Genomic DNA, 11,461 nt, shown 5'->3' with positions numbered 1-11,461 from the left:
TCTGTCTGTCTGTCTGTCTGTCTGTCTGTCTGTCTGTCTGTCTGTCTGTCTGTCTGTCTGTCCGTCCGTCCGTCCGTCCGTCCGTCCGTCCGTCCGTCCGTCCGTCCGTCCGTCCGTCCGTCCGTCCGTCCGTCCGTCCGTCCGTCCGTCCGTCCGTCTGTCTGTCTATCTGTCTGTCCCCTGCGTAACTCGAGGACCGACAGAACCGACAATCTACGTCTCTGTATCTGTCTGTCTGTGTATCTGTGTCCCATTTTGCCCACTGGGCATTGATCCCTGTTGGGAACGATGCCCGTTAGGAACACATGCCCTCTGGTTATGCAATACCTGGTGGAAATGTCATCAATCTGTAAATCCCAGATCCATTGACCAAAACATATGTAAGCTCCGGACAAACACAGACGCACACACACACGCACACGCACACGCACACGCACACGTATAAGAGAATCTTTTGTGTGATTCTTCTGATGTTTACACTCCATTAGGCTGCACCTCTGACCTCTCCAGTATTTTCTAGTGATTCCTTGACCTATTTAAAAGCTTCCCTTCATTTCTAAAATCCTTGAGAAAACTGTTTTATTTCAATTACAGTCTTTCTTGCAGGAGCACAATATTTTTGATGTCTTTCAATCGGGATTTAAAGCATTTCACAGTACCGAGTCAGCGTTGTTGAGGGTATTCAACGATGTGCTATTGACCACTGACAAAGGTAACTCTGCTATTTTGCTACTCCATGACTTGACCTCTGCTTTTGACACCCTGGATCACAAGACTCTTATCTCCCGATTAGAGCAGTGTGTTGGTGTCACAGACACTGCCCTAGACTGGTTTAGTGCATATCTATCTGAGAGATGTTTCTCAGTCAAATTTGGAGATTTTGTGTCATCCTCCACGCCCTTGTCTTCCGGAGTCCCCCAGGGCTCGATCCTTGGGCCTATACTGTTCTCCCTTTATCTCCTCCCCCTGGGACTAATTTTTAAGAAGCATGGCATCTCATACCATCTTTATGCATCTTTTTTTAAATTAGACAAACAGGTAAATTCTGTGGTCAGCTCCAGCTTCTATCATCTGAGACTGCTTGCCCATATTAAGTCAGTTCTGTCTTTCAATTATTTTGAGCGCGTCATTCACGCCTTTATTTCCACACGCCTGGACTACTGTAACGCGTTGTATGTCGGGCTAAACAAGCCTCCTTGGCACGCCTGCAGCTGGTCCAAAATTCTGCGGCACGCCTCCTGACAGGAACCAGTAGGCGTGAGCACATTACACCCGTGCTGGCCTCACTCCACTGGCTACCTGTTCGTTTCAGAATTGATTTTAAAATTCTATTGTTTGTTTTTAAATCCCTGAATGGCTTGGCACCACAGCACCTCTCTGACCTCATAAAGGTCTATACCCCCTCAAGGTCACTGCGGTCTGCCGGCCAGCTAAACCTCAAGGTCACAGTAAAGACCAACTTAAAGACCAGAGGCGACCGAGCCTTTGCTGCCATAGCCCCCACACTATGGAATGCGCTCCCCGACATGTTAAAAGGGCCCCCACCATTGAGACTTTTAAATCTCGGCTTAAGACACATCTTTATACCTTGGCATTTTAACCCCGCTTGAGAGTTTCTGTGGTCTATGTCTTATTGTTCTTTGTGTGTCTTTGCTGGTGTTTTCTGTGTTTTTAGCATATTTCAACAGTGTATTTTGCATGATTTTCTGTACAGCACTTTGTAAACCCTGGTTGTGAAATGTGCTATATAAATAAAGTGGATTGGATTGGATTGGATTCACTCAACAAAAATGACAGATTCAACTGAAAACTAAGTGTCAGAAAGTGGTATGAAATCCAGAGCACTGCATGAGGGTACAAGCTTTCATCTTGCTCAATCTTTAATGACTTTTGATATTAGAATTGCATCTTTGCCTTGACAGTTTTATCCCTCGGGAAGAAAATAACAGGGCCAAACTCATGACACCTTCAGATATACATAAAACATCAAATAAGCGTTGCTACTGTACATACCAAGTGAACCCTGAAATAAAACTTGTGATACTACATGTATCACAATGATATTTCTCTGTAATCTAATCTGTCAGACTTGTCCCTTCCCTAAGGAAAGCTACATGCAAGAGTGTTTATTTTTAAACCCTAGGCTCTGACGACACTTGCACATGTGTTCTTGTCAAAACAAAAGAACTGGACTTCAATGAGTCAGTGTGTACATGTTTTTATTTACTTTAAGCAATAATAAATCAAACAACACAAGGTATTGCGATATTATGTACTACATCATAGGGATGAATCATTGAACTCTGAGCACTCTGTGTCATGTCCTGCCCTAAACCAGAAATTATAGCTGTTTACTGTAGCTGTGTGTTATTTTTGACAACCTAATTTTGACCATAGTCTCCAGTTATTTATGTCTTGAATATCCAACAACAAGATTTGGCTTCAATTTGGCAGCAAACAGGTACTGTACTGCTATGTCATATCAGGCAAGCTATGAGTTGAATGCTCTACTGCTCTTTAGTGCTAACCCTTTAGTGGTAAAGTTCTAATATAGATTGGTGTTTTTCTTTTATCTATAACAGGTCACAGTTCGTAGCTAGATGCAGCCAGGCTTTGGACACTATCCAAAATGACCACAGCAGAGATTTCACAATAGATTTTTTTCTTTTCCAGGAATCAGAGGTCCTGTAGAATTTCACAGAAGAATTGAGGCAGTTCTCAACTGATATAAAGTCTCGAGGCCACAAAACTTGAACACGCACAGCAGCAGACTAAACAGAAAGAAACATACTTTATTTATCACGCAGAAGATGGATACTCACAACAAATTGTGGTAAGTAATTATTCATTTTACTTGTTTATTGAAACCTTACCCTGTCAAACATAACCAGGATCTCTAGAGTATTGGCAGTCACTGCCTCAGTAGACCTCTTTTATTTCTTTTTGGGGCATTTTCAAGCCTTTATTTGACAGCGGCAGTGGAGATTGACAGAAAATGGCAGCACAGAGAGATGGGGAAGGGCATGCAGCAAAGGGCCTCGAGTCATATTCGAACCCGGGTTGGCTGTGCAAGGACTGAGCCTTAATGGTATATGTGCTATACCAGGTGAGCTACTGGGGCCAGTAGTTCACCTGTCTATGTCATCAGTCTATGATGGCAGTTGTCTATGAGGCAAGGTTTCAGCCCAATTCGACTGCCATTCACTCATACTTTCTTATACTGTAGATGGCTTGGCTCTGAAAAAGCATACCGGTAACCAACAACGTCATCCGTGACCAAATTTAAACAATCTGAGCCCCTTTGATTATAAAAATGATAAAACAAATATTTGGACATCCCGCCTTCATTTTTCATGATGGTGGTTATTGGAGGTCCCTGCGCTACAATACGCAACCATAGCTTTGCATTAGGACAGAAAAATATGTCACTGTGTAGTGTGTACAATCTTTCTCACAAATGCCATGCTGATACCTGTGTTGTTTGCACCTCCAAGACAATAGTGGAATTAGCTATGCCCCCAAATACCTGTATGTGTGTCTCAAAGAATAGTGCTTACTGCTTACAATTCATAAAAGTGTTTTATCAACCAACACATTTAGTTCCTTTAAAAGATCATTTGTTTATAACAATATTATACCACAAATGGTAATTATCCCATAGGAGCAGTCAGTGGCGGGTGCTATTCTTGGTAACTAAAGTAACCAAAGGTTAAATGAACACTGAGGACATTACAGTGTTGTGTTTTAGAATGACATGCCATGTGATTGTGTTGTCCTAAGGTTCTCCTTGGCTGTGGTCCAGTTGGCTGCATGGGCCAGTCTGGCAGATGTGACTCACCCTGAAGGCAGAATGAAACACGATATGTCAGGTACACACGTGCACACACGCACGCACACACACACACGCACGCACACACACACACGCGCGCGCACGCACGCACGCGTGTACACATAGGATCTGTATGCACGAGTTGTGTGTATACCCAAATGAATGCAAGAATGGAGCTTTGTTCAGTCACAGTTTCACTAACCAGATTGAAAAACAAATGTTTCTCCAATGACACTACAAATAGCAATCCTGTATCAGGCTTATATCAATTCAATTCTTCAATAATTAAAAGGCAAAAGAAAAACATAAAATCAGTCCAACTACAGTCTGTAGAGGCTGTTGCGCCAATTAGTCAGGGGATATTAAAAAAATCTTGGAATAAATTCCTTACCAAAAGAAATCTTCACCAATGTGTTTGTAAAGGTGTCTAGTAACACATCTCACAAAGACTGAAATGCAGTCCCCCTAGGAGAATTTTTGACAGCTCCTTAAAGTTGGGTTGCGTTTTAAGTAGCATGTGAGGTGTCAAACTAGGGTGTTTTTATGATTCTGAATCCATTGCAAGCATTTGTTTTGCACCAAAACCACTCCTTGGGCTAAAAACGGCCCAATCTCAATGGGCTTTTTACAAAAAAAGTGTACCTGGAAAAGGATGGCTATGGCCGTTTTTAGCCCAAGGAGTGGTTTTGGTGCGAAACAAATGCTTGCAATGGATTCAGAATCATAAAAACACCCTAGTTTGACCCCTCACATGCTACTTAAAACAGAATTAAATTTTGATTTTTTTTGGGGGGGATTTTTTTTAAACCAAGGTTATGGTGGGTACCCCAACTTTAAGGAGCTGTCAAAAATTCTCCTAGGGGGACTGCATTTCAGTCTTTGTGAGATGTGTTACTAGACACCTTTACAAACACATTGGTGAAGATTTTTTTTGGTAAGGAATTTATTCCAAGATTGGAAAATATTCTGCTAATATCCCCTGACTAAATGTCTCCAAATCATGAAAGAGAACCGAGTAGAACTCTTCATAGGGTTAATTAAAATCTTAATAACATGACTGTCAGACTCTTTAAGACGACGTATGAATTTGTACATTACATTTCTTAAAAGGGCCTTATACATGCAAGCATGTACATGAGGGATCATACGTGAATTCCATCCCCTTGAAGCTTGTATCACCTGGACCATCTTGTGTAAATGGATCATTTAGATCATTGAGACTCATATTATGAAGAGGTAAAACAAAATAAAACAAGTCTCTGCAGGCTCTGCTGGTTTCAGACATTGATCATCTTTTTGCAGCAGTCACTCACTTGTCAAAAGGCCTTTTTTTAAATGCAATCCTTCATCAGGGTGACATCCCTGTCTGATAAATGGTGGGATGATGCTTTAAAGCTGCACTGCTTTCCTCTTGTATCGGTGTCCTGCGCAAGTGCTGACATTTTACCATGAGTAAACCATCGAGCTAATAGAGCCTGCCTGCTTGCTCAGGGATACATTGAATCTTGACATCCGGTCAACATTCGTGTCAGATCCTATGTCTAGGTGAGACATGACCTTTGACACAATCTAAATGTCTCAATAAAAGAGCAGGCTAAGGAGACAGAATACATCCACCCCAATTGTATGTTATTTTTTTATTAACATACTCTACTCTACCATACAAATTGGACAAAATTACATTTTATTAATTGAAAAAAGTTACATAGTGCCACTTTAAGTGCAATAAGCTCATCCTCTTCTTGCGCGAGACTCATTCTTATTAAATTCAGTACTTCATAGGATCCATTATAGTAAAGCTAAATTATCGAAAATGTACCCGAACCTTTCTGACACCTCTCTGGTGATAGATGCTTTCAGCCAACTTGATGTATATTTGGTCGGTCTGGCTAGTGCCAGGCTAACCCCAACCCCCAGTCTCTAACTACCAGAGACAGTGGGGGCAGTAGCATGCCACTTGGACACGGCCAGGGTCTGATCAGCCTCGGTCGGGTTGCCTGGAGGAGAGTGTCTGTTGCAAGACCCGAAACACCCAGTGACTCCAAGTAACAACACTGATGATGTGTCCAAGTTTGTGCATCAGTTGATGTATTATTAACGGTCATGCTCAAGTTTGGCTGTATTTTGTTGTTTTTTTACCACTTGAACCCTATACGTCCATATTCTGGGCATGTCATAGGCGAACTGTGAAAATAGGTGAGTATTCTGCAAAGAGATTGGTGAAGAGGGAAAAAGGCAGGGGCCAAGAACAGACCCCTGAGTTCCCTGTCAATTAGCCGAATAAGGTTTAAGAGGTTAATCTTATATCAGAGATATTAGAACTGACTGTGGATCCATCACCACAGACATTTTTATTATAAATACTTCCAGCCTCTCAGAGCCTCTCATCTCTCACTTCAAAGCAATGCATATGTGATTGGGTGTTGATATTCATTATTTCGGGGTGTGTGCATACATGCAAATCCTTGTGTAAACTTTTCAAATGTGTGGGCAGGCAGCCTATGTACATGGACTGTGACTTGTCTCAGAATGTATTTTAGTTACTTATTTCTTAGTTTGTATGGGCAGGGAGGGGAAGCTAATGGGAGAGAAGGGGGGTATTTTATATTTGTGGCAAAAACTTTTGAATATTTTTGAAAATGTTGAAACATTTTGGAAAATTTCACCTAGAATGACAAAATAGGGATGACAGTTTGAAAATTGTAATAATTCTGCATATTTTTGAAATGTTGATGTTTATGTCCCAGCTCTAAGGCCAGGAGCGTTGCGTTTCCCGCGTATGGTTGGGGGAACCTTGGCACCTCATGTTCCTTGGCAGGCCATGGTGTATCTGGGCGACAGAGAGTCAGATGGGGGCTTTGCAGGAGGGACTCTCATCTCTGAACGTTGGGTTCTGACCACTGGCAGGAACTTATTTGTCAAGAAGCAGCGCCAGGACACTCTGGGAAAAGAACCCCTCACCCCCAAAGTGTACCTGGGCATCTCCCACCGGGCTGGGGCTAATGCTTCTACCGAGCATCCAGTTGAGAAGGTGAGCAAGTGCCGCGCAAAATCCTGAGTGTTATTTTAACTGACTGAGAGTGTGCGGATGCAACCAAGTTACATTTGTACACCCTCTGAGTTCAATGAACACTCAGGATTTTACAGCGTAAGAGCAGTTCTTTGATGTGGATTAGAGAATACAAAACAATACTGTGATTCTAATATCAATGACAATAATCACTATTCAAAACAATATTTACAAAATTCTTACCGTGAAATAAAAAAACAGAAAAAAAAAGATCATAAGCAAATAATAATAACAATAACAACAACAATAATTATACAACCATAATTACCATAGAGTAATGATTACAAAAATAATTCAGACCGTAATGGTCTGTTTTGCAAGCATTATAAAAATGTGAAGACCAGTTTAATCGCAAAAAGAATGGTAGGGTAAGTGATATTTTTTGGCAATTTATTTATTTTTGTTAAAAAGGTTAAAGTACTATATTCTGATAGTAATCATTGCTACAGAGCGTTTGTTTGGTCACAGGGGTTTCTCCAGCTCTTTAGTAAACAGAATATAGTACATTTTCAGGTAGGTGACACATTTTAAGCCAATCAGGAGAGAGCACTGAAAATGCATTTTCTGTTTAATAAAGAGCTGGAGAGACATGGGAGACTCCTTTTACTGAACAAACACTCTAGCAATGAGTACTATCAGAATATAGAGCTATTTAACACTTATTTTAACCATAGTAAATCACTTACCCTACCTTTAACTAAATTAGAATTCACATTTCTATTCTTTATTACCTCCAACTCCCAGGTGGTTCTGCACCCGGGCTTCCAGAACCAGTCGGACTGGGACAACAACCTGGCTCTGATCCAGCTGAAGCACCCTGTGGCCATGGGGGACAGAGTGACCCCCATCCCCTTACCAGAGCCAGGTCAGGACTTGGGTTCATCAGGTGTCATCGCTGGCTGGGGCCAGGGGGCCCTCTTTACCTATGCCCTGTCACTCAAACACCTGGTGCTGTCCCTGGCCAATCAGGACTCCTGTAAGAATCAGCATAAGGGAGGACGCACTCCGAAGGTATAGGCCTGTCACAATTATTGTTACATAATTATCGCCTAATTACAATTATTGTTTTCATATGTACTGAAAAAATGTATCTGTTGAAAAAGAGCGAAATAGCAGATCTACAAGCTGCTTGTAGATCGTCTATTTCCGCTCTTTTCAAGCTTTTGAAGGTAGGCCTATACAATGATTAAACGCATGGCCTCTTCTGGCACATTTTGATTATGGGTACCTAAAAGCCAAACAGAAATGTAATTTTTATTTATATGTTCCAATGTTCAGTGCCAAAAAGCACAATTAAATCGCAAACCGTCAAGTAAGATGTCATGATCGGAAAAGCGATCGTTCGGCTCGTTCAATATACTAATTGCTAGGAAAACAACAGTAGGCTACAGCAGTGTTTGTCAACCTTTTTGGTGCCAAGGTACACCTGGCTTAGCCAAAATATCCCAGGGTACACCTAGATATATGGTGCGTATATATATATATATATATATATATATATATATATATATATATATATATATATATATATATATATATATATATATACACACACACATACATATACACACAGATTATTGGGCAGGTATAAAGAAACCTTGACCATTACAAATATATACATCGTTGGCCTACAAATATATACTGTCTGAATGAAAGCCATAATATTTTGGCACACTGAGTATAGCAACATTGTATGCCTTTCATTGCTTTCAAGGCAAAAAACAAACCATGTCACTCTGCCTTTCATGAATATTTAAGGCAAAAAAAGTACCATATGTCATTGCTATGCGCTAACTGCTAGCATCAAACTCTGCTGGAATTGATAGTTTTAAACTCTCTAAAATGGATCTAAAATGTTGTGCTTACCTCGACAATAAGTGTTGTCCCTATCTACTTCAATGGACTACTTTATTTGGGCTGTTTGCTGGATTCTTTTTTTTTAACGAGGCAACGAGCAACGACAACGAGCATGCGCACACACACACACACACACACACACACACACACACACACACACTCTCACAGGCTGCAGGCAACCCTGGCAGTCAGTGGCTGCACAGGACATATTTGCATTCCTGTGGGTGATGGTCCCTACATTGAATGGACTCGGCCGTGGCTGTGTGTGAAACGGATGATGGCCGTATCGATTGACGGACGCGCCATTGTTCTCGAGGGGCTGGTTTCACACGTTCTTCAAAGCTCACGGTACACCTCGCAAGTATCCGCGGTACACTTACTGTACCATCTACCGCGGTTGACAATCACTGGGCTACAGTACGGTACTGACACTTTGTCCTGCGCTATGCAAGCACTCTTGAGGGTGTACAATAGATGTATAATGTTTTGTATTGTACATTTGCCAATTACGTGATGGCGTTCGTTTGGATGTGATTTATTTTTATCCTGCTGTATCTACAGTACTTTTTCTTGTCTAGTAATCTGTATCTTAACTGCTCTGGCACCTTTGGATTGAATTTCCCTCACAGGATCAATAAAGGACTTATCTTATCTTGATTATCTTGTCTAATCTTATCTTGTCTACTCTTATCCGAAGGTGGATGACAACATGTTCTGCACGGCGCCCACTTCGTATGAAGAAAACGTTTGTTTCGGGGATGCAGGAGGTGCTCTGGCTGTCAGAGACCCTCAGGATGGGCAGGTGTATGCAGCAGGGATTCTGTCCTTTGACCGTTCCTGCCGCAGGGACATGTATGCAGTCTATATGAAAATCTCTGCATATCTGCCCTGGATCCACGCTGTCCTCAGGGGAGATACACAGGGATCGTCAGCTTTGCGTTCTGCAGTAATGGCTGAGATGTATAAAAGGCAACCTTAACCACTTGAACCCTCTATACTTAGTAAATTGGACATGAGTTGCAACTTTTTTTCTCTTTTTTCACACTACACCAGGGGTCTTCAACGTTTTTCGGGCCAACGACTCCATAGATGGAGAGAGAGATGAAGCAGGGACCCACCACTACATATTGTATGAAATTGTGTTGCAAATTAAACTTTTTCATAGATTTCATAGATGGCTTCATAATGTTTGACGGCATTATCATTTGTTTATTTACACCGTTCTTTTCTATCAATATGTTGAATTCATGTTAATCTGTATTTTTCAGACATTTCACCACTTAAACCCTCAATACTTAGTAAACTTGACTTTTGGCTCTGTACTTGGTCTGCTCTTTTTTTTCCCATTACACCAAATTGCCTTGCCAAAAATAGCAGATCTACAAGCTCACAACTGAGCTTGAATGTGGTTAATGTAAAAAGAAAAACGTTCCTATCACACAAACATTTGGCAGCCCCCCTGTATTAACTCCGAGGACCCCCTAGGGGTCCCAGACCCCCTGTTGAAGATCCCTGCTCTTCACGATATCTCTTCACCAGAAATAGCCGATCTACAAGCTCACAACACGGCACGTCGCAACGTTTTTATGCCATACTTTTAAGAGGAAGAATAAATGAACAATGACAATAAAATAAACTCAATTATAATGAAGGCTTTCATTGTCTCATTTGGATTAGGTTATACTGGGTCAATGAACCTTGCTTTGTAAGAGGGTATAGCAATTATTGCTGCTGTGTTCAAAGTCATTATCACTGCTTGGCAAGTAGAAAAAAAAACGTTTCATGTTAAATTGGCCAGAGTTGTGTGAGTCTGGCTGCTGATGTGCTTTGGTTGTCTAATATCACTGATGGATATTTTCTTATTAATGATTATTATTAAAAATAGTTCCAACAATCACAATGTCAGGTACATTTTTATCAAAACTTTAATACATTAGGACACAAACATTCACTCAAGTCGAAACATGATCATTGATCATGTCTATGCTGGTACCATACAACACATACTTTATGTGTGGTACCATGAAGAACCAGTGCCACAGTCTTTTTCAGCTAAAATATTGCATATGTGCTAATGTTTGAGGGAAAGGGTAAGGAGCAGGAAGCTCCTCTGTAACACCTAAAATATTAATGTCCCTGTCAGGGGTCATTACTTGTCTTGCTGTGCACTCTTTCTTGCTCACTCCTGCTGAGCTTTGCATGACCTGGAGCTCCTTATAAGCTTACATGCTCCTTAAAAGTTTGACTAGTATTGTTATGGTACTGTTGGAGAATCATCATGTCAGATTAAAGGGATAGTTCACCCCCAAAATGACTTATTTCTATCGATTAGTCAGCCCATGAAGACTTGAATTCATGGACATTTTTTGTTTTTGTCGCATTCCTAAGCCAATAATTTGATGACCAGCAGCAGTTCCGGTAGACACAAAGAGTAGATAGTACATGAACTTTGGGAGGTATGCATTACCATGCATTAAAATAGATGATATGAGACACAAGAGTCCTTTGTGTCTCCTACCGGAACCGCTGCCTACCAGTCCGCTGGTCATCAAATTATTGGCTTAGGAATGCGACAAAAACAAAGAAATATCCACAAATTCAAGTCTTCATGGGGTGACTAATCAATAGAAAAGAAAGAAAAATTGGGTGGACTATCTTGCTACCATAATTGACGGCCACAGTCATGGAGTGTACACGAGTGTATC

At 41.1% G+C, this 11,461-nt stretch overlaps 1 protein-coding gene across 1 annotated transcript; it reads left to right on the top strand.

The window, feature by feature from the left end:
• Positions 1-2,742: 2,742 nt before the first annotated feature.
• hp (haptoglobin) lies at positions 2,743-9,795 on the top strand. The gene is made up of 5 exons (XM_084060270.1): positions 2,743-2,833; positions 3,781-3,869; positions 6,577-6,860; positions 7,644-7,910; positions 9,454-9,795. Exons 1-5 carry the CDS (start codon positions 2,811-2,813, stop codon positions 9,733-9,735), a joined length of 945 nt encoding a protein of 314 aa, XP_083916396.1. The 5' UTR covers positions 2,743-2,810; the 3' UTR covers positions 9,736-9,795.
• The last annotated feature ends 1,666 nt before the right edge of the window (positions 9,796-11,461 follow it).

Source organism: Gymnoscopelus microlampas, assembly GCF_963454915.1.
Source record: "Gymnoscopelus microlampas genome assembly, chromosome: 1".
In the NCBI taxonomy this organism is placed as follows: domain Eukaryota; kingdom Metazoa; phylum Chordata; class Actinopteri; order Myctophiformes; family Myctophidae; genus Gymnoscopelus; species Gymnoscopelus microlampas.
This window is presented reverse-complemented; position numbering and strand designations above follow the sequence as displayed.